This window comes from Mytilus galloprovincialis, chromosome 10 (genome assembly GCF_965363235.1).
Source record: "Mytilus galloprovincialis chromosome 10, xbMytGall1.hap1.1, whole genome shotgun sequence".
NCBI classification, from domain to species: Eukaryota; Metazoa; Mollusca; class Bivalvia; order Mytilida; family Mytilidae; genus Mytilus; species Mytilus galloprovincialis.
This window is the reverse complement of record NC_134847.1, coordinates 25,089,942-25,114,933: the sequence shown is the minus strand read 5'-3', so window position 1 is coordinate 25,114,933 and position 24,992 is coordinate 25,089,942. Positions and strand designations below refer to the sequence as shown.

General features: G+C 31.5%; 1 protein-coding gene across 1 annotated transcript; it reads right to left on the bottom strand.

Moving 5' to 3' along the window:
* Positions 1 to 206: 206 nt before the first annotated feature.
* On the bottom strand, positions 207 to 7,508 carry LOC143048901 (matrilin-1-like). Its single transcript, XM_076222767.1, has 4 exons — positions 7,415 to 7,508; positions 4,802 to 5,110; positions 3,132 to 3,389; positions 207 to 226 (listed from the first exon to the last, which is right to left on the bottom strand). Exons 1-4 carry the CDS (start codon positions 7,506 to 7,508, stop codon positions 207 to 209), a joined length of 681 nt encoding a protein of 226 aa, XP_076078882.1.
* Positions 7,509 to 24,992: the final 17,484 nt, after the last annotated feature.

Genomic DNA, 24,992 nt, shown 5'->3' with positions numbered 1-24,992 from the left:
TTCGCTTTATTTGTCTTTCTAGTCATTTCTTTTTTCTCTCGAATGTTGGTGCGGCCTGCCGCAGATTTTCGAAATTTCTGCTAAGCCCTCATAATGGTAGGTGATAATTTACAACAGTCAATGAAAATACATACAAATTTGGCTATTATTTTTTATCAGAATTATTTTGTGTATTTTAAAAATTACCCTATCACAAGCGTAAGCGATCATACAGCAGCTATTCTATCTGAAATATATACATAAAAATATCAAATTATTACAATGGATTCGTTCACACAAATTCTCTGCAAGAAAGTAATACAATGTTTATATAAAAATACATATGATCATTTAAAGGACTTTGAGTTCATGTGTTTTGCTTGATTATACGTATATGCTGACTTAAATAAAATTGATTCACTTACGTAAAGACCAGGATGCAAATAGGTCATAAACCTTCCCCATAGAATATTTGACTGTTTTTGTTCGTAGAAATTAGGCTCCAAACTATTAAATCGTTATAGATATGTTTAACTGATGACACAGAGATATGTCTTAGCTGTTTGTAAATTTAGATGAGCCAGTGCTTATTCAACTGTATACCAAATATTCTAACATGAAGTCCTTCAAACACTTTGAGTACACACCCGTGGTAAAATATGAATATATTGCCTGGGCTGTTCCAATCGTACTCCCACGTCATATGCTTTTTTATGAATGAGGTACCCGATGTCATAGAACGATGACATGAGAATATAAGCATTTTACGGGAGAATACACGCTTGTGAAACCGAAAATCATCACAACACAAGGAAACGTAAACAAACGAGGCTAAAATGTCGTATAAGCCATTTTTATACATATAAGACATATATAAGTAAATAATCATTTATATTCATCCATAACTATCCAAGTACGTTATAGTAAATAGTTTAAGCATGTCACTAATTTAGTTTGCTCTGTTCTTATTCGCCAATTTAATAGTGCGTTTATTTATGGGAACGGCAAATATTTGCCTCCACCTAGAGCGCTCCGATCCAACAGAATTGCCGTGTTTGTCCAATTAGAATCGAAATAATTCATTAGGGCTTGAATATATCGGAATTTTACTACGGGTTGTCCCTTTATGCCGATATTTTACCCCTCGTTATCGCTCAGGGTAAAATATTTGCAATAAAGGGCCAACCCGTGGTAGAATCACGATATATTCAAGCCCCCATTAATTCTTTCTTAAATATACAACTTGTCATTTGTGAGTGTTCTTATATGACATAAACACAAACTGTAACATGCTAATTATGCCAAAGCCTTGATTTCAACAAACCATGAATGCATGCGCTGATTGGAGGGTAAAAAAATTCTCCAGTCAAAAAGATTGATCAATGCTTGTACAACTGTATGCAAAATATATATTTGAGCTATCATAAAGTGCTTCCCTTCAACTGACCTAATCACAATCTTTTTAAAACATGTAAACTATCATAATGCATAAATAAAGTCAATAGACTGAAAGGGTCAAATAATTAAAATGAAATGGAAATGATAAATTCAAATACTAATAGATTTCCACTTAGATGACATAATCACAATGTAAACACGTCAGACAAAAAACCGTTAGGGCGTGTTTTTGGTTGTGTTGGATGTATATATGCAGTCGCAACCGGTTTCATTTCGGTTAGCGCACCAAGTAAAGCCTACCTTTAGTAAAATGAATTGATGAGTTCTTATGTTTGATGTGAATGAAATATTTGCAACTGGAATTTTACGAAGCATAAGTTAATTTAAATGTATTAAAAAATATTTTGACTGTAGTATATGCAAATAAACTGTTTTTTGATACTAAATAAATGTAATGTAAGCACTGTGACCTTGCTCAACAAACAAAAGATACACCCAAGTATCACATGTTGATAATTTGACTACTAAATGGTCTTGACTTGTTTGGATACTTTTTCATTGTTGTTTACCGCAAATGTCTTTTTATTAATTTCTATGATATAAACATACCTTTTTTTGATCCTACACTGTCTGGCGCTCTTCATTGGCCTTAAGAGCATGGAGGGCCTTATACTAGAAAAAAAAATCCACCAGTATTATAACTCTTTCTTCAGGAAAAAAAGCTTTTAGATTGACACACATTCTTAAAAACTGAATGCTCTTTAGTTAGAACTAAAGAAAGGTTTTAATCAAAATTACATTTAAACATCTTCAAAGATTGGGTACAGATATGAAATCCAGTCTGTCAACAGACATATAGTCAGTTCCTATAGACATGTTAGTATGACCCACCAAACATGTGGACGTGGTTTATCAATTTATTTTACTATGTTGTTCTATTGAAAACCCAATGATAGTTTTCCGCAGTGCGATCTCTATCTGACCATGTTATTTAAACTTTTGTAAGTTCACCTGTCCTATCGAATAAATACCTTAATTTCTATCAAAAATAAGACCAAAGAATTTTTTGTATTATTTATATTAACAATAACAACGTACACACATGTTGGCGTATGAATACACAACGGCAGTAAATCCACCAATTTCATTTATTAATGTTTGAATCACTGTTTACATTCAATTAATTGAAAACATATTATTAATGTTGAATGAATACAACATCACATGCAGTTTTGAGAATTAAGATGTATTTTTTATCTATTCTGAAGATATTTTTTTTACTCAGATAAATTGTTAATGAGTGATATAGTTCTCTTAGAGAAAATGTAAAGGTCCCAACAAATAAACTACACAGAGAGCAATACCTATTGTATTCATTTAATAGGACAGGTTAACTTACAAATGTTTAAATAGCCTGGTCAGATAGATATGGCACTGTGGAAAACTTTCACTGGGTTCGCAATAAATGGATAAAGATTTTTCTTAATGTGGTACTTAACACCTTGATTAAAATTCGTTTACTTTTCATAAAATTTTGACAAAATATTTACTTTGACAATATGACAAAATATGAAATTTTCTAAATTGGAAAAAAATATTGGATATGTAATTTTAATCATAGAGAAGTTTAATATTTCCTTAACACTAGAACGTTTTAAAAATGTCACTGGTTTTTACAGAGTTATCTCTCCGTAGTGTTATGTACCACATAAAATTCATGAATACATGTAAGTTAATAACATCTATAAACATACCACTAGCCGCTTTCCGTGCAACGCTATCCTTGAACCCACGCTTCCTCAGTCCAGCAAAATTTGGAACAGGTAATATGAACGAAGGACCTGATGCTATACACTCAATCTCTTTATCATCAACCCCATTGCCAATAGGGACAACTATGATGGTCACTCCAGAAGTTCGCAGATCTTCCGCTGAATCACAAGTTTTATCTTGATTTTGAGATTTCCCGTCAGTCATAACAATTGCGATTTTAGGAACACCAGTTCTCGCCCCTGCAATAAGATATCATTAGTTGTTTATTTGAAGGAAAACAATTTCATTTTGAAAGAAACTTATTATAATTTTATCAGTCTTCATTCTTGTGTTAAGGTTGATCTGGCACTATATTACTTGCTTTACCAAGTCAGGAATATAACAGTTGTTTTCCATTCGTTTGATGTGGTTTGTCTTTTGATTTTACCACGTGATTAAGGACTTTCCGTTTTGAAATTTTCGTGATTTTACTTTTTAAATTATACATTGGTAAGAGATTAGGTCAAATGTATCACATACACCAAATGCTTGCTATACGGTTCATACTAAAAGAGGGACGAAAGATACCAGAGTTACAGCCAAACGCATTAATCGAAAATAAACTGACAACGCCATGGCTAAAAATGAAAAAAGACAAACAGACAAACAATAGTACACATGACACCACATAGAAAACTAAAGCAAATAAGCAACACGAACCACACAAAAACCTACGGGTGATCTCAGGGTACGCAGATCCTGCTCCATATGTGGCACCCGTCGTGTTGCTTATGTGATATCAAATCCGGTAAATAGTCTAATTCGGTAGGTCATATTCATGAAACTTAGCTATGAACAGAACATCGAAGTATTCTGGGTATTTCAAACATTCATACTCAGATCAAAAGATCTGCCTTATGATTACACATATCTCGTTCAATAGTTCTACAGTGTATATCTATATCCAAATACTTGTGTCCTTTCGGAAACATGCGAAACTATTTTATTTCAAGAACATGTATTTGTTTCCATCATCATGTGTTCACAACATTATTATATGTTTTGTTTGTTTTTCATTTAGTTATCTTATTTTACACTTTATAAGTCTTTAGTATTTCACATATAAAATGTTGTAATTGGTTTATCTGGAAACGGATTAATATAAGTTAAAAGCTTGTTTCTGGATATTCAATTGTACTAATATGTTATTGCCAAATTGTGTTTTTTTTCATTTCATTTGCATATGTTGAATAAAATATGTTTATACTAATCTGCCACTTGAACGAAGAACAAGTTTAAAATTACATTCAATTAAAACCCTAAATGAGCCTTAGTTTAAAGATTTGTACATCCTTTGCCAATTGCGATCACTGCACTGTTTTTATATTAATACCACTTGCACGCCATACGGAGTTGGTTGACCGTCATGGTATAGTTGTTTCACAGATGACGATGGACATGTTCCGCACAATCCCACCCGTCTTCTTCTAATGTGACATACAGAATAAGATTTACTAGTATCCAATGTCTGTTGTGTAAATCACAGGCGCTTTGGGCAAAGACTGCTCTATTGTTCGTATGCACATTTTATTTTTGTTCTTTTTAAATGTTCATTAAGATATCATTTGTGACATATATGATTTCTTGCTTTTATTGCAAATAATTAACCTACCATAACTTTCTGAAAAACTGTTGATTCGTGCATGGTCCAAGGCAAAAAAAGTAGTTGTTAGTTTTCCTTTATATTTAGCAAGTCTTATTCTCCTTCGGAGACACCTCGCACACTTGTTGTATCGATTCAGTTTAATTTCTGTCGTTACGGTTGTCGAAAATACATCTAGGCCGAATTGTGTTGCTGTATTTCCAACGGTGTATTGACGAGTAATAGACCTTGCAAAATTTTTCATAATTTCAAAATTTTCAGTTCCAACACTGCCTGACGAATCCAGAATAAAAACTATATCTCTCTTTCCAGTAAAATCTTAAAAAAAAATGAAATAACAATATTATAAAGCCTTACTAACATAGATATGCACGGTATGTATTGGTTGTTAAATTCTTAACATATACAATTTTAACATTTGTCATAACGACTTTCATATTCCTGACTTGGTACACCCATTTTCAAATGTAGAAAATGGTGGATTGAAACTGGTTTTTATAGCGCTAAACCTCTCACTTTTATGACAGTCGCATCAATTTTCATTATATTTACAACGATGCGAGAACAAGACTTAATAGGTAAAATTGTCAAAATATGGGCACAACAGTCATTACTGTGTCACGATCTCTATACAAACAAATATTTAACAAAAAAACACAAAAAGCATCAAATTTAACAACCACATTCATTGCTTCGCGTGTTTGACGTCAGAAAATGTAAACGTCACACAGGAAGAAATATGAAATTATTTTGTCGCTCAAAGTATTTTCAAAATTATAATTTCACATGGGGAACGGTGGTATACAGGGAGATATATACTCAGTATGCAATTTTCATCAAGCTTGTTCGTTATAGTGCGTTTCTGTTGCCATTTGTTCAGATCAATTATTGTTTTTCATCAATATCAAGTAGCTTAAACATATTTTATTGTTCCAAAAAGAGACAAATGGATTAGACACAAGTTTTTCAACTTAGTAACGTCTTCTCCAATATATACATAAATATACACATGAATGAACATTACATAAATCTGACTTTAACCAATTATTATTTTAGCATGAAGATATAAAAATAAAATTACATATAAATTTTAAGAATCGAATCAATGGATATTTACCACTTAGTATAACCAATCGAATGCGCCTATTTTCAGTAGAAATAAATGCAAACACACCGAACTTTGTAAATTAAATATGTTAGTGTACATGACAAGTGACTTTAGTCATGTGTGTGTGAATTTGTTTAAATGTAAATTACACACTCATAGTTTATAGTTACGGATTAACAGAAAAACGGAATAAATCTACACGCAATTGTAAGTATCAATTTTTATTTAAAATTTATACTTAAATCCATTGAAACGTTTCAGAATACAAAAGTCAATCATAAAGATCATTCGATTATCGTACCCAAAAAAGCATACATACATTGATCATGTTCTAGTAAGATCTGTTACAGAATAAGGTTGTCAAAGTTGAGAAAAACGCTTGGTACTTTTTATATACTTTTGTACAGATAGAAAAACACTATCATTTTCTTCAGAACTCAAAGACTCATCACCAGAGAGCAATAACTCAATTGTAATATTGACAGCGAAAGTATTTATTTCATTTATCATTAAAAGCCTTTGTGATGAAAAATTGTTACAATATAATAAATAATGTTTAGCATCTTCATTGATGAAGCCACATAAACAATTGGCATCTTGTACTAAGTTTGCGTGAAACAAATCAGATTGAAGAGTGCTACAATGGTTTCGCAACCTTGCATGTAATACAGATAGTAAGCGGTCTCCAAAGCAAAAATGCCTTAATTGGAGGTTTTTTATTCTTATAGTATAACATGTGCAATTTGCTTTTAAATGATGAAAATGTAGGACTCTGTCTAATAATAATATCTAAAGTGTTCCACAATGTTATGGATGCTGGGAAATAAGAATGTTGATAAACCGACAAACGATTCACTGGAATAGTGATGTTGTGTCTGTTTCGTAAATTGTAATTACTAATATCAGACACGAATTCTGGAATCAAGTCATGTAAATAATCTGGAGCCTGATTGTTAATAATTTTATAAAACATGGCTAACTTTTTTACCTCCCGCCTTACGCTTAATTTTTCCCATCCCGTCTCCCTGTAAATAGCGTTTCGGCTAGCATAACTTGGTAATCCAGTAACTATGCGAGCAGCCTCGATTTGAATATTTTCTATCCGATCAGAATTTGTGTTCCCACAATTATCCCAAACTTCTGATGAATACTCAAGTATCGGACGAATAAAAATCATATAATTTTTTTCCAAATATTCCCTTTTTAATCGATATTTTAGTTTGCGTAAAACATTAAGCTGCTTCGTAGTTTTCTCAATCAGTTTATCAACATGCTTATTCCATTTACAATCATTACTAAATATGACACCTAGATGTTTGTGTGCACTAACTGGTTTCAATGTATCAAGTGAAAATCTATTAGTAAATAATGTGAAAAATTAACTCTTTACTACCTTCATTATTTTAGGGAAAGCGAGTTAATAAAACGTACAAAGCTGCTAGTCAAAGTCATATGGTTCCTTTCAACGTCGTTTTTATACCATTTGTATATATAGTTTTTCTATACATACTTACTTGTAATTGGTGGTCTAGATATTTCGAGGTCACCACCCTGGGCTATGTTGATGACTACTATTGATATAAGTAGACTTGCAGATAATATTGTCATATTTCTGGAAATATCAAGATGAATGAATATCAAACATCGACATACTATAACAATTATCATTTAAATCATCAAATCACTCATTACACGGTTAAATCGGCATTCCAAGTACTGGTACTATTCCCACTTTTAGGCTAATGGACGTGAAACTATTTTAACACCACCACATTTTGTACGTGTTTGTCCCAAGTCAGGAGCCTGAAAATGAATGGTTGTCATTTGTTGTTGTATATCATTGTTGATATACCAAGTCAGGAATATGGCCATTGTTATATTATAGTTCGTTTCTGTGTGTGTTACATTTTAACGTTGTGTTTCCGTTGTGTCGTTTGTTTTCTCTAATTTTTGAGTGTGAATTCACATTACTATAAGACGTGTCACGGTACTTATCTATCCCAAATTCATGTATTTGGTTTTGATGTTATATTTGTTATTCTCAAAGGATTTTGTCTAATGCTTAGTCCGGTTCTGTGTTTGTGTGTGTGTGTGTTACATTTTAATGTTGTGTCGTTGTTCTCTTATATTTAATGCGTTTCCCTCAGTTTTAGTTTATTACCTTGGTTTTGTTTTTTGTCCATGGATTTATAAGTTTTGAACAGCGGTATACTACTGTTGCCTTTATTTGATATCATAAATCATGGCGTAAATTGTCTAGGTCGAAATGCTTTACATCTGTCATTCCAGTGCCTTTTATAGCTGACTATGCGATACGGGATTGGTGAAGGGTTATCTCATTGGTATTTATACAACACTTTCTTATTTTTTTTCATATTGTACAGCAAGAGATGTTTTAAACAGGATATATACACAGTATGTCACTTATGGTCACGCCGTAAACATTAGAAATAAAAGATAGCAGAAGATATGCAAAGTCTTTCTGATTGATATTTTCGATTAGTACTTCTGTAAATTTTCTTCTACAAAAAAGGATAAAGTTTGAAATAAGAATGGTCAAAGTCCACTTAATTCATCATTGTTACACTACGTACGTAGGAATAGTTTCAGTATCAAATAAATTACTTAACGCAAGTCATCTACTTTTACGTTGTATTTCAAATGATTTTCCGTAATAACAAACAAATGAAAGAATTACGATAATAGCAAACCCTATAAAAAGCATTTAAGATGTTATTAGTAAATACTGATTGACTGGGTACCCCACCAAATATATAAGATAGTAACAACTGAAATTTGATTTGTGTTAATAGTACAACCTTCAAAGGAATGAGCTCTGTAGAAGTAGGCCAAAAGTTATAATCTGTACCGTGTTTATTCCAGTATTTAATGAAAAAGGAACATACCAATTTACATATATAATGACCTTATTTATTGATAAGGAATTGAGTTAAAACTAATATAAACCTCCCATTTATGTAACAAAAACATGCATTCATTTCATTAATAGCTATTAACTTTTTTTAATGGTTTCTCCAACTTTAAGACGGCAATTCTGATTATTTCAAAAAATTATTTGTACTATTTTACTTATTATATACATATTGAATAAGATAAAGTGGTAAACATGGCGATATTTTAATTGATTTTATGAATTACATAATTAAATTTCACAAAATGTGACGATAACAACCATTATCTTACGTCCTATACATTTCTAGGAATATGATTAGTTAAAAGCGTCCGCGTGGAGACCGTTTATATTCCAAATTAGGTTAGTAGGGAGGCGGGGCTTATTTTAGTACACGGTTAGTAGTGTAGTTACAACTTTGGCACTATTTGATTATTTAAATGTATTAAAAATTCTGTTAAATATTGTTATTTCAAGGTTGTTGATATTAAATTGTTATTGGTGACATTAGTTTTTTTTGTGTAGACCAATGGAAGAAGGTTCTTAAAATTGAACACTTTAATAAAGGCATAAGAAGATGTGGTATGATTGCAATTCAGACAACTCTAGTCTAAATTCAACAAATAAAGATAGTTGGTAAGATAAATTCGTTACACAGTGTGATAGTGACCTAATACGATATATATTGGATCAGTAAATTCCATATGGGGTTCGAGTTGCGCTCTCACCCCATATTGAATTTACTGACCCCGTATATATCGTATTAGGTCACTAACACACTATGTAACTAATATTATTCTTCAAGTTCGCCTTTGTTTTTTGATTTTATTATTTATACACAAAAAAAGTATAACAAATATACCAAGGCAAATTAAAAAAGGGTAGATCAATTGTATATATAATTACACCAGTATGTTATACAAATGGTAAGAATATCGTTTTAAATTCAAAGTTAAACTTACTAGTATGATTATGTTCTCAAAAAAGGTCATATGATTGCTTTATTAATTAGATACCTTTGATCAAATTAAAGCAATGTTTTCTTGTCTTTACACCCATTTTGATCTTTTTCGTTATGATTTTGCGTTGTACTATATAACCTGATAATAGTGTAAATGAAATATACAAAGTAAAATAACAAAACTACCGAACTTTAAGGAAAATGCTTACCCTTTGTATTGACGTTAACGTAAAACAGAATAGAAATAGAGCCTCGAAGTTGTACTCTTCCAACAGAACACATATTTAGATAAATATTCTTAAATAGGTACAAAACTAACAGCTGTTGATTTGTTTAAAAAATGGGAAGCCGTGTTAAAATCGTTTTTAATACTATAAAATGCGTTTATTCACTACTTAGAATAATTTCTTTTCCTTTCAAAACTAATCGTTTTAGATGGATGATTAAGCAACAGATACACACTGCGCAGTTTTCCTGTTTTAACAAGATTACGAATTTATTGAAGCATATTTAATAAAAGTGTGATTTTGTTGTTTAAGTCTCTTTTGCAATAAACACAAACTTGTAAAAAGAATTGAGAATAGAAACAAGGAATGTGACAAAAAGACAACAACCCGACGAAAGAGCAGAAAAACAGCACAAGGTCACCAATGGGTCTTCAACGCAGCGACATAATCCAAACCCTGAGTCCTACAACTGGCCCCTAAAAACAATGTATACTGATTCATCGAAATGGACGCAAAATTTAAGTTCGAAAAACATGTAAACAAACTAATATAAAAATACCCAATACAAGTAGTTAACAGAGGTACCAGACAAAGACTAGAGATTCTTGACTTGAAAGTATATATAACTCTATTTTGTAAACTATACGATGTATTAAATTTTGGATGTCGAATTTTTCGAAAATCTGATGATTTATTAACGTTCTGTGGAACTTTTGAGCTATTACCGTCATTTGGTTTCCTTATATTCCGTTAATGAGCTCTATACACAACAAACATTTGAACTAGATGAAAAATATTTAATTTCCTTATTGCAATACCATTCTATATGACTACAAAGAACTATAATTGTAAATGAATAGTTTGTTTGCAGTATTTGTAAGATTATTTAAACTGAAAATGCTAGTTTTGATTGAAACTATGATTACATGTCATGTTCGTATTAGTCGATAATTAAATATTTCAATGGTAGAAAATTCACTTTAGTTCTACAATTTCGCTCGTGGTCAGTTTAGATCTAATAGTGGGTGTTCCGTTGCTATCAGCATCTTAATTTAACATAATTTTACTCTGTTTTTATGTTTAGAACTTGTTGACATGTCAATTTCAACTACTTGTATAGGTTTTGTTTACAATAAAAGAATAAAATTTATTTGATTTTATGTGTATTTAACGCCACTTTTAAGCACCGCTTTTTGGCTTTTTCGTGACGACCAGTTGTTATTGGTGGAGGAAGCCGGAGAAAACCACCCACCTTCGAAAGGAAAACTGACAATCCTAGTCAATTAAGATTGGAGTCGAGTGTACCCGCACCCGCACGAGCGGGGTTCGAACTCACAACCTCAGTGTTGACTGGTTAGTGATTACAGTAGTAACTACTTAGACCACTCGGCCATCGAGGCCCCTAAATAATAAAATGAAAAGTGCATAATGTAACATACAGTTATAATTGTTTTATCCTGGAAAAAGACAATCAGTAATAGATACTCTGAATATTAAAAAATAGGTAACAGGTAAACATAAAAAGAACACAATTTACAAATAAACTACCAGAATAACATTGATCAAGTTTTAGAGTACGTTTCAATTGAAACTAAAATGCCTCGACAAAAAGGCCAATGTATACACGTGGTTCTTTAATTCTTAATGAATATTTCTTATTGCCTAAAACACTTCTGTCTACAGAGATGAAGAAGATATCTATCTAGATGAAAACCAAGGCAAAAATTCAAACAATATGAAAATAATTCATTACAAAAAAAATGTCAGCAGTTGCACCTAAAGAGTAACATACATTAATTCTTATTGACATGGTCATGCTTATTAACAGCTGTTTATAAACTTTGAAATATTCGCAATATTCAGTATTTTCCAACCCTAGTAATAGATAACATTAGCTATATATATGACCTTTAGAAATATTGGGTCTTCGATTACCCATGTATGTTTTTTTTTACCAAGTTGGTTCAAGTACTATTTTTCCTTTTCTTTTTTTTTTAATCCTAAGAAAAAAAAATGTGCATAATATTGCCTTTAAATAAAACAAAACACGATGCAGTAAATGTTTCCTTTTGCTTTTAATCCGATTAATACAAAGTTATTCTATGTCTGAAATCTGGTAATGTTGTGTATGAACGGTCATGAATAATAAATAGCAGTATTATGTAAGTTGACCTAGAAAAGGCGTCCAATTTCCCGGAAAAGGGCTAAATACAGTGTACATGTTTTTCAGTATTAAACGTTTGCAATGATCTTTACTTCTATAGTATTGTTTTTCATCGATTTTACCTATTCAACAATATTTTGTACCACTATGAAATATTACTTTAATATTTTTATCTTTTTTCTCATTTCGACAATGCCAACCCTATTTCCCACAAGTTTGCACAAAATTGCCAAATTCACATCAGGAAGTATGGTTAATAATTGTTCAATAAGATTACATAAGATATGCATAAGCCGAAATGTACCACAATTATAATTCACTTAATATCTAATTCAGCAGAAGAATAAAAACTCTTCGTATAATATTGTAAAATAGTTAAAAAAAAAGTAAATTCTTTAACTATTCAATAAACAAACAATATGTAGACAGGTAAGTTGATTAGCTAAGTTGCGTGAAATTTGAAAGTATTAAAATGTACAAAAAACATTTCGAACCTTAATAATTACTCCAATAAGGAGGATTTTCCGGTTGTGCTTGAGTGGAGTAATTGTCACCGCTTCAAAAGATATGTGCATTTCTAAATCGCAATTTTCTTACCTAAGTGATAAATATTGAAAATCGGAGAATGCTATGCTGTGGTGAATACTTTAACGAAGAGATACATGTATCATTTACTGTTATACGTGGAGTTGAACTCCTACAAAATGAGTTGCCCAACGAGAAATTGCCTAAAAAAGTGACATTTAAATTTTGAAATGGTTCTATTAACAAATCTACAAGTTCAAATTTACTTTTCATTCGGTCAATGGGTATGAATATCGTTTTTGGCGGCGTTTACGCTGTACGGTGTTAATAGACATATTAATAAATCTAAAAACCTCATATTTTTATTAAGTTATGCGTGAGGGGATCGGTTCTGATTGAGGACATCGTGAATGCGTGAGGGGACGTGAAATCATATCATCATATCCAAGCTATGAGTCTTTGAAAGCTGCCTAAATGTAGTTGGATTGTTCATGAAAAAAAAAAAAACACATTTGTGTGCATAAAAAAAAAATATGAGATAGAATTTTGAAATAAGTTGTGGGAAGATAGGTATTATATATTTTACAAAAAATAAAAAGGAAAATATTGTGTCAAGGATTTTGTTTCTTGCTACAATTAAAAGTAAAAAAAAATATTTTGATTTATACAACAAATCACCAAGTTTTCTGTATATGAATAAAAAGTCTTACCAATAAATTGCAAATATGTCTCCAATAAAGGCAACAGCAGTGAACCGCTGTTCGAAATTCACAAATCGATTGAGAAAAAACCAAATCCGGGTTAAAAACTAAAACTGAGGGAAACACATCAAGTATAAGAGGAGAGCTACGAGACAACAGAAACACAACTTTAAAATGTAAAACACACAGAAACGAATAATAATATAACAATGACCATTTTCCTGACTTGACACAGGTCATTTGAAGAAAAAATAAATGGTGGGATGAACCTTGTTTTATGCCATGCAAAACCTCACGCTTTTATGGCAGTATTTAATATAACATTAAAATGACAACATTACATGGCAGGACTACAATACAAATAGATGACAGAATATATAGGACAGAGAAACAAACTAATAATAGCTACAAAAGCTACCAGGTTTTAAAAAATATACGTCAGACGCGCGTTTCGTCCACACAAGACTAGCCAGTGACGCTGAGATGAAAAAAGTTCGAAAGCCAAAACAAGAACATTGAGGACCAAAAGTTCCAAAAAGTTGTGCCTAAAACGACTAGGGTTTTCTGACTGAGATAAGAACATCCTTATTATATAAAATAATTCATACTTTTGCAACCAGTATTTTTTTTATAAAATGATTATATAGAAGATAGACAGGCTAAAATCGAAGTGGTGACTAACTACAGAATAAAAACGGATACATTAAACAACCTAATCCAGCCGCAAATAAAAATTCACAGCCTAGTTAGCCAAAGCCATCAACGCAAAAAATGACGTCTCATTTGGATTTCTAAAAACAAAAACCCCAAAATAAGATAGATTTTAGATAAAATTCAAGGTTAGATTTGTACTACTGATATAGCATTTATTAATAACAATGAAAATTGCAAGATTAACTAATATCAAATTGAGGTAGTAAACTAAACCCGATTATTTGCCCAAATCCACGAATTTGGAGACATATTTGCAAATAATTGATTCATCTAAAGAAAACTTGGTGATTAATTGTTATTTCAAAATTCTATCTCATGATTTTTCTTTATGCACACACATGTGTTTTTTTCATGAACAATCCAGCCATATTACAACTTTCAATGACTCATTGCACGCATATAAAATGATACATTGTATGATATCACGTCCCCTCAAGCATTCACGATGTCATCAATCAGAACCGATCCCCTCACGCATGACATAATGAAAATATGAGGATTTTAGATTTATTAAGATATCTTTCAACACCGGACAGCGTACACGCCGCCAAAAACGACATTCATACATATTAACCGAATAAAAAGTAAATTTGAACTTTAGGTTTGTTAATATAACCATTTTAAAATTTAAATGTCACTGTTTTAGGCAATTTCTCGTGGGGCAACTCATTTTGTAGGAGTTCAACTCCACGTACAACAGTAAATGATACATGTTTCTCTTTGTTAAAGTATTCACCACAGCATAGCACTCTCCAATTTTTAATATTTTGATCAGTTAAATAAGAAAATTGCAATTTAGAAATGCATATACCTTTTGAAGCGGTGTCAATTACTCCACTCAAGCACAACCGGAAAATCCTCTCACGGTTTTCATTGTAGAACCAAATGTTCTGCGTGTGTAGATTACAGGCCGTGATTTATGACGCTTGTTTTCTTCATACCCCTGATAGTTTAGAAAGGTCGAGGGATGAGTCCTTACACAACTGACTGAACTATGTTGACTTCGTAACTGTTTAGTATAAATTCAAACAGGGTAGAAATTTACAAGCTGACTATGTGTAATGTTTTAGTTGTGTATAGATAATTTGTAATCTGAATTATTTTTTTTAATTATTTGAGCGTACACATTTATCAGCATGTTTTTCATTTTTATTAAGTAACAGGTAAGAATTTATCTTTTATTGTGTGGAAACATTAATCTCCACCTTCATCATGATTTCATGATTACTCTGTGTTTCTGATTTCATTTTTTTTGGCACAGGTCAGATGATGATCAAATGTATCTTAAAAGGTACATATATTCAAGGAAAGCATACGAACTATTTTCCACAGGTTGTATAATACATGATGTCTTAAAATCTTCGTAGCTCAATTCTGGTAAATATTTATCCTTCAATTTTGCATCATACTATAAAAAGATAATCAGCAACTATATAATGTAATGCACATTGTACTCCTGACAGTCTGTTTAAAGATTTTCCAACGGAATAAGTACAGACATGTTTGATCAAAACGTGTAACAATGTATATTTCTGACGTTTGTGAGGACAAAAAAAAAAAACAAAAAAAAAAAAACAAAAAAACATAGCTATGCGTTCCAATTATCGTCTGCTTTTGTATCACACAATTAATATTACCCGATATCGGCATGTTAAATGCAATCGGTAATACAAATCCGACACATGTTTTTTTTTCGGAATGACCGGAAGATGGATCTTTTCAAATTTCTCTAGTTTAAATTACTTTTTATGTAATATTATATGTTTCAATACACCTGTCATTCTGTAAAACAGTCGTCTTATCTATGTTATACTGATTGCATCTGTCGAACCGATAGCCTGAAATATGAAAACAGAGATATTGGAATAAATATACTATGGGTAGGTGTAAATTAGACAGCAACCCAACACTTCAATAAATCAGAGAAAGACATCTGCACAAACAAGTTCTCCTGGGTTAAGACGAGATCGTATTTTCAAGCAGTGTTCGTGACGTTGCTAAAAAAATCGGATTAAAATTGGAAGATATTAGATTATAACAAAGCAGCGTTTCTATATGAGCGCAGTAAGTAATTTGGCCTTGATAACAGTATCTTCAAGCATACTTTGATACAGTACTTATGAGTATAATTCTACTTGTATCTGTGATTTATATGTCTTTAAGTATCTTTACCAAGGTTGATGAAAAGTGAACATTTTGTGCACTGTAAAAAATGATAATTGGGAATATATTACCTAATGAGTAATAGGATATTTTTAACACATTTCAAAATTTTCTGAGTCCTACAAATTAGAAAAACTTAAGGAGAGAGATAGTCATTAAGGAGATATGAGCTAAAATTGATAAAATTGCCAATCTTAATATAATGAAGATATCTCACATTTTAATATTAACAAATTAATTAACATAGATTCAAAGAAAAAAACGATGAATAAAAATCTATTCACATAAAGTGATTTACTCACAATTTTAAAATACATGTAAGACTGCAACAAACAAAAGAATTGTAATGAAATGTACCATATCAAAGAATGCTACCAGTTACTGAAATCAAGATCAAAGCATTTTATCATTTATTATGAAACATCAAGAATATCTACTTTAATTCTAGTCAAAACAAATAAAACAACAGAATTTGGTATTTATTCACACCAACAGTACTAGGGACAATGAGTGAATGAAAATAATATAAGTATCATCTTTTATAGACGTCTTTAAGCAAAAAAGAAAGATTTTGAATATACTTTTAAAATGTTTTTGTTGTGGTAAATATTATTATAAGTATTTTTCTTGTTGAATACCTGCTGGTGAAATTATATTTCCATAATGCGTCACTGTAGATACAGAAAACATAGAACATTGCACAAGCTGTGGATAGTTTGAGTTGTGTCAAGAGTGTCCCTAAATTATTATTGATAACATGAAAGGAACATATCTTAGAGGGCACAGTTTGTACCTATCAAATTACGATACTTTATCACCAAAACGAAAATACAAATTGATAACTATTTCATTTTGTTATCTAGAGGAAATGTAATGAATGTTAGTACCAACTGCAACATATAAGGTACAACTACATATTTAGATTTTTTTTTTATCAAAAATATTTGAAATAGAAGAAGGATACAAAAGGGACATTCAAAATTATAAGTCAAAAATAAACTGGCAACGCCATGTCTAAAATGATAAAGACAAATAGTCAAGCAACAGTATCATTATCATTATTATCAGGTCTTTCCACTTTTCTGCGGAAAGACCTATTGTATTTGTTCTGATTATTTTTTTTCTTCTTCCGCCAAATTAGTTACATGCACTGTTTTGTGGTTTCGCAAGATGTCGCTTAGATAATTTGCATATGATATCGAACAGTTATTGTGCTTTTGAGACTGACCCTGTTTAGTCAAAGACTTTTTATTGTCAGAGTTATCTCCCCAACCACTGTTTTTTTTGTGATGAAATCGCTTCCGTAACCGTAAAAGAAAGCGACAAATTTATTTTACCAAATTGCTCGCTATATCCTCTGGATTTTTTGTCCAATTTTGACGGAATCGATACGAAGACTCAATATTAGAGTTGTTTCCCCTAATGCATTTGTAACTGGTTAGCCATAAGTAAATAAACTCATCATAGATACCAGGATTGAAATTTTCTATTTACGCCATACGCGTGTTTCGTCTACAAGAGACTCATCAGTGACGCTCGAATCCAAAAAAGTTAAAAAAGTCAAATAAAGTACGAAGTTGAAGAGCATTGAGGACCTAAATTCCTAAAAGTTTTGCCAAATACAGCTAAGGTAATCTATTCCTGAGGTAGAAAAGCCTTAGTATTTAAAAAAAAAGTTTTGTTTACTGTTCATTTATAAATATGACCATATCAACGATAATTCATGTCAGCACAGAAGTGCTGACTACTGGGCTGGTGATACCCTCGTGGAAATAAAACTCCACCAGCAGTGGCATCGACCCAGTGGTTGTAAATAAACTCATCATAGATACCAGAATTGAAATTTTATATTTACGCCAGACGCGCGTTTCGTCTACAAAAGACTCATCGATAGAGACAAAGGGTCTGTTGATTTGAGGTCCTTAGTCCAAAGAATAAAAAATAGGTCACGGTAAAAGGTCAAGGTCAAATTCTAAATTTTGACTTGTCCTTGTTCCTTCATCTCCTCTGTCACTTTTAAATAACATTAACGGTATCAATTTTCCTGCACCAGATGCGCATTTCGACAATATATGTCTCTTCAGTGATGCTCGTGGCCAAAATATTTTTAAGCTTATACAAAAGATGAAGAGCTATAACCCAAAAGGTCCAGAAAGTATAGCCAAATCCATGAAAGGAATCAGAGCTTTGCATGAGGGAGATACGTTCCTTAATTTGTAACAATTTCTAACATTTTGTAACAGCAAATTTTAATAACACAAAAAATCCGTATTTTTATGCCACTACCGAAGTACTGGCTAATGGGCTGGTGATACCCTTTAAAGATATATAAAACAGAACTTGTGCACAATGTTTACCTAATTGTGATTAAGATACGATACATTTGTCTGAAACAATCCATTGACATTTTATCAGAGTTATTGGACCTGAAATGATTCAATTTAAGGTTAATTGATTATTACTCCAACTTGGTACATGATAAAGCCATAGGGACTTTTGCAAACTGTTGGTTGACATGAGACCTTCAAAAATATCAACCAGAAGTAACCTTGAGTAAATCAGAGGTAGCTGTTTTTGCACGTATTTCATGGAAAAGTACCTAGAAACTAAATGTTTTTTAAATATGCATACAAAAAACCTATCTTTTGAGACTTGAATTTTACTAAACCGGAAGTACCTAATATCTCCCATATTACAGGCAAAAGTATATAGAAACCATATATTTTTGGAATCAGTGTAAATAAAGCTATCATGTGAGACCGGAACTGACATGTGTTAAACCGGAAGTTGACAATTATCTCCCTTATTTCAGGCAAAAATATATAGAAACATTTATTTATTGAATCAGTATAAAGAAACCTATGCTTGGAAGCCAAAAGTAACTTGGAGTAAACCGAAAGTAGCTTCTCATCAATAATTTATAAAATTGATGTGGAAAGACCTTCAATTGTTTTCTGAACAATTGGTTTTAATTATTATTATTATTATTGTTATTATTATTGTTATTACTTCTTTAAACATACGTTAAACATGTGCATAATGCTCATCTCTAATAAGCTAACCATTAATAGTACGGTGAAATCAAAAACTTAATGGACTCAAATATATCAGGGCTAGTTTTGATCTTATTTTGAAGACACATGTATTACAGCAATAAAGGTCCGAGACAACTGGCCGGTTTTTTGTTTGGTTTGGTTTGAGTTTTTTTTTAAGAGAGAGCTGCTAGGGAGGTCATCCAAAATATGAAGTAAAGAGGAAGCGCATAAAATTACATTATTATGAAAGAGCAGAAAAAAAAAGAAATTCATTGGTGACAACATTTTTAGAATCGATCCAGTAGTCGAAAAGTTATGACCATTTAGATTAAAAAATTTTGGCGTTTTTCTTGCGAAGGCAAAAATATCATATTTTTTGCTATTTTTTAGGCCAAATATAACTAAAGGGTAAGGAACTGCAAGTTCTATCAGCATTATTGCAATACGACTCTTTTATGCTAATTTAAGCCACTAAAGTCCTTTGTAACATCAATATTAAGAAAACTACAATATCTCAAACTTTGTAAACAAAAATTTTGGATTTAGTTTTTTTTCTATGTGTCAAGGCCATCTATGAATAAACTGCTATTTTTAGACATTTATGTAGAGACCTATACCGTCAACGGAAAGATATTAACAGACGTATTGTCAACATATTTGATTTTTTTTTTAGCCGACTCAAAATCATACCTGCAAGCCTCATTTATAAGGTACTTTTGTTTGGCAAAAAAAAATAAATACATTTTTGGTCAGAAAACGCTGGAAAAAAAAATCAGATTTTTTTTCTTCTACTTGTTTTGTATTGGTATTAAGTTGTTTCACAAATAAAACAAGCTCTGTAAGCTAAACAAAATTTAGAAAATCAGTATTTTGGCGTCAATTTTTGGCCAAAAAAACACTGACATTTACACAAAATCTTATATTTTTAAATTGACAGCAATTTTTCACAGAAGTCAGTGACTGTTACATGTAAAGGCACCTTGTTGTCATATATCAATATAATTAAATGCAGTAAAATTTTTTAAAAAATGTCATAAATAAGATATGTTTTAACATTTTTGTAAATCACAGATTTTTTCAAATATGTGCGCAGTTATGCAAAAATTTAACGAAAAACTAGAGATTCCTTGCACATGTTTGTTATCATATTGAAGCTTAAAATATTAGCTTTCAAATGAACCTTATTTCATTGTATTTGGCTGATTGATATTTATCCTAGATGGAATTTGGTTAGTCCTATGCCTGTATGAAAAAAATATCTATAATTTAAAAAAAACCAAAATTTTGACCCCAAAAAAAATAAATCCATTTAAACCGGATCCAGGGGCACAATCCTCAACTCGTCCTTCTCCATGTCGTCTAACAAAGAGAAGCTGCCAGTCTTTGTCTCACCACCATAAACTAAGGTGTACATATACTAACCACGCCTTACCTTTAGACCTGTAATTATACCATAGTACCATTTGCTGGATCCATCAAGTGCTGAACTCTCTTACCACAAAAGGTTTGTCAGGTGCTGGTGTGTTTGGAACTGCCCTACTACTACGTTTACCACCTTGTATCTTCTGCCTTTTCTCTGGAGCCTCTGTATGTCTCTGCCGTTCTTCTTTTGCAAGTTTTTGAAACTTCTCCTTCTCTGCTTGCAGACTAGAAAGGGGGATAGCCAGCCCACTTAATTGTTGCACTGCTTGTCTTTCCTCTCTCTCATCTTTTGTATGGCGCAGCATACACGCTGATTAGTTATAGGAAACCCTTGATTTTACTTCAATTAACTGCTTTAACTGGTGGTATTATAGCACTGACTTTTGGCATTGTATAAATTAATTCATTTATTTGAGCTATAGAATTAAATGTATTAATTAATTTTAATCATACACATACATTTGTACTTGTTCACGATGTGCTTCATCCAAACTTCCTAACCATTTCACTGTATGGTTTTGTGTCCACATGGTGATCCCCTACATGGCGTTGGTGGAGGCTCTCGGCATGACTCTTATGAGGCAGTCTCACTTGGTAAAGATCCTTTCAGATCCAACATTCGTCCTGAGAACCGTCACCGACTCCTACAGAGAAGCTCTGGTGACCAACCTGTAGCATATTTACCTCCCTCAATGTGATCTTTCCACTGTCTGCTACAAACAACCTTGAAGGATGAAAGCAAAAGCTCTAACATCTGTTGTGTAAGGTTGTCTAACTGGGGGGGGGGGGGCAGGATTTAAAAATTTATCAAATACTTTATCATCAGAATCTCCACATTGGCCCTGTCACCATTTTAGATACTGTAACGAGTTCGCTCCTTAAACCGACTGGTAAGTTAAATTGAATAAGGAGGCTCGATCGAACATAATTTGCATGGATCCTTTGAGTTGGTATATGGTTGAAATAATAACTAAATCAGGTAACATTTTACAGTTATTTTAAATAATATCTATATAATCAAATATTTACAATTGATCATAAAAACATGCATTTAAATTTATATACAATTTGCCGTAATCGTCTCTGTCTTTGCTAAAATGAAAGTAGATTTCCAGAAAACCTCTCTCATATCATATTTATAGAAAGTTGACTAAGTGGAACGACAGCCGAAGTGACTTTCCCGTAGGTCGAAGATCGTCTTCTTTTTCTTCAAAACAAACAATTGCCATGTGTAAGAAGGTTTAGTCTTCTTAAAATATTTAAAACCTTCACAGTAAATTATAAAGACATCAAGACATCATAAATTCCGACTGCTCTTGCAGGCGGTGAGATTAAATCTAAAGTTCGTTTCGCCAACCTTCTATTTATAATTTTCCGGTCAATGGATCGACAAATCAAAACGTTTTTTATGTTCACTGGCAATCTCGTGTCACAGACCACCAATACACAAATAATTCGGCTTTTCTTGTAAATAAACTATTGCACTGCTGGTATTTAGACGATTACGGCTAAAACACAAGTTATTACATTAACAAAATAAATAAGCAAATAAGGTAAACACATTATCGCATCAAGTACCATTGAAATACATGCCAACCAACCGTGAATATTCTGTACGAGGTGACATTCCATCGTAAAAATAGCGTTGCGAAATCGTAAACAAAAACAGCTGACTCATAAAATTACTACTGTAAACTATATATGGATAACACGAGATCGATTATTTTAATGATACGATCACTAAATCATAACAATACAACACATAGTGCTCTGGCTCTCGCTTGAAAAGACAAAATACAGAAATCAGCGTTCAGTCAAAGATCCAACCAATCCTCTTCACTATAAAGGAATACTTACTTTTCCTACCTTCAGATTGAGAGACTTCAATCTTTCAACCAAGGCATCACTTCTACCAGGCATTTGGAACAACTCTTGGTTTCAGCATCTCTATCTGGCTAGTCTGCTTTGTTTTCTTCATCTTTTTCATCTTGTCAACTTCTCACTTTACACTAACATGCATGGTATTCTTCTCAGTGTCAGTCATCTTGGTTACTTCAAACAAAGAATGTATTATATTATGAAATCTGTCTACTTTATTAATACTACTATACTACCTATATATATACCTGTAGTTTTGCATTTATAGTCCTAGAGAAATCTGTCCAGAAAAAAAGCTTTCTTGATTCACCGGTGTTGAGTAAGTCAGCTTCTGTCAGTTCTTTCCGTCTGCACTCTGGAAAGCCCTCCAACTCATCTCTGACACTGGCGTCGTCTGGATAGAGGGACATACATACCTGTGTTGTTGAAGTAGGATCTACTCTATCAAGCTGACTTCTTAGAAATAATCTATCATACCTACCAACTCACTCACCCTGAGCTGTATTTTACCAACACCAGTCTAGACCATATCTGCCATACTTACTTTGGACTGAGTACCACTCACCATTCCACCCCAGATGGTCCTACCTCAAACTCAGTCTCAAAACGTCTACTAGCATAATCAGCTGTGTTTCTCAAGTCATCTGAAATAAATAAACAATAATCTTTAATGTACAAGCCATGGCATTGTGATTCACAGAGAATAACAAAAATTAGAAAAACTAAATCATGCTGTTGGCTCGTTTATTATTACAAGAGTCGAAATTAATTCTTCTATTTAATTTTTTTGAATACATGTACTATTAATACAATATTTTCTTCTATATATTATGTATTTTAACTGAGACCGTAAAAAACTTAAAAATTTACTTACCATGTGTTAAAAAATCTCCAGAACTCAATAAAATCAAACTAAAATGACGAAAAAAACAAACTTAGTTATAAACAAAAGATAACAAAATCAATGTACACTCTTGAATGAATATCTTAACAAAATTAAGGACGTTCTAGTCAGTCTGTATAGTATAATTTACTTTATTCTGAAATACATCATAGAGTGATAGAAAACAATTCTGAAATTGAAATGCAAGTTGTCTTTCGTATGAATATATACATACTACACATAGATAGATAAGGATTTACTGATTATAATCTTAAAGACAATAAAACATTTAGGCAAATGTAACTTTAACTGTTATTCTAATGATCTGAATTTTTATAACTGAAATTTTTCAAAGGAAAAAAAGATGTTTAATCCTTATCATATATTTAAGTAGTAATAGTACATGAGTTATGAGTAAACACAGCATCTGTAATCCTGTTTAAACATAAATGTGTCAGTAAATAGGCATAAATATTAATTTACAAAATGAATTAAAAGTGATATATTAAACTTAAAACTGAAGGAATAAAATAGAAACTGTAAATATCAACTAAAATTCTTAAATAATATAAAATGAATGAAATAAAGTTAAAAAAACAAATAAAATAAACTGAAATGAAAATGTGATAACAATATATGCATACATTATAAGTCACAATTTTAACACAAAAGAGTACATAGATATTTGACACACATTCAATATTTTAGGTCTAAAATGTGTTACACATTTTAAACCGTGAGCATATTTAAAAAAAAAAACTATTGTGTATCATGACAAGTTTTCAAAATAATATATTTGTATGTTATATGATATAGTTTTAATAACATACTGTAGTGTTAACATAAATGTAACGTGTGCAAATTCTCCCAAACTATCATAGACAATTTTGACAGTAATCATCTTTGAAAAAGAAAAATATTGTTCATTATGCCTAATCTGCAAATTAAAAATAAATGTATACTTTGTTTAGTATCAATCTATGGTTTAAACAACATATATCTAGCTAAAAATGAAAAATAGAAATGTACTGTGTGCAAATTCTCCCCAACTATCATATTCATTTTTGACAGTAAGCATCTATAAAAACGACAAATTTTGTTCATTTTGACTCATCCAAAAGCTTAGATTGAATATATTTTTGATAAAATATTATTATATGGTTAAAACAACATATTTCTGTTTCAAAAATGAAGAATAGAAATGTTTTCTGTTCAAATTCTCCCAACTATCATAAAAACGCAATGTAAGGCACTGAAAAATCCGAGTATTTTCAATGAATAAAACCCTATATATTCCGAACGGATCACAATCGGACGTTAGGAGAATTTACCTCATTACATATTCATATTTAATAATAAAAAAGGCAATTGGGAGCGTTTTAAAAATAATCTGGTAGAAAGTCCCTTTTATTTTATAAATTAACAGTAATGCCAAAAAAAAAAAAAAAAAAAAAACAACTTAGAAACAATTTAAAGTTTTTTCTTAGGACTTTAATCGAACAAGGAAT

Bases quoted from the DNA above. Each gene is read 5' to 3' on its own strand.
- LOC143048901 (XM_076222767.1), bottom strand. From the start codon at position 7,508: ATGACAATATTATCTGCAAGTCTACTTATATCAATAGTAGTCATCAAC. The intron at 5,111-7,414 runs GTAAGTATGTAT...TTTTTTTTTAAG, and splicing joins ATCTAGACCACCAATTACAA to ATTTTACTGGAAAGAGAGAT. The intron at 227-3,131 runs GTATGTTTATAG...TATATATTTCAG, and splicing joins TGCACGGAAAGCGGCTAGTG to ATAGAATAGCTGCTGTATGA.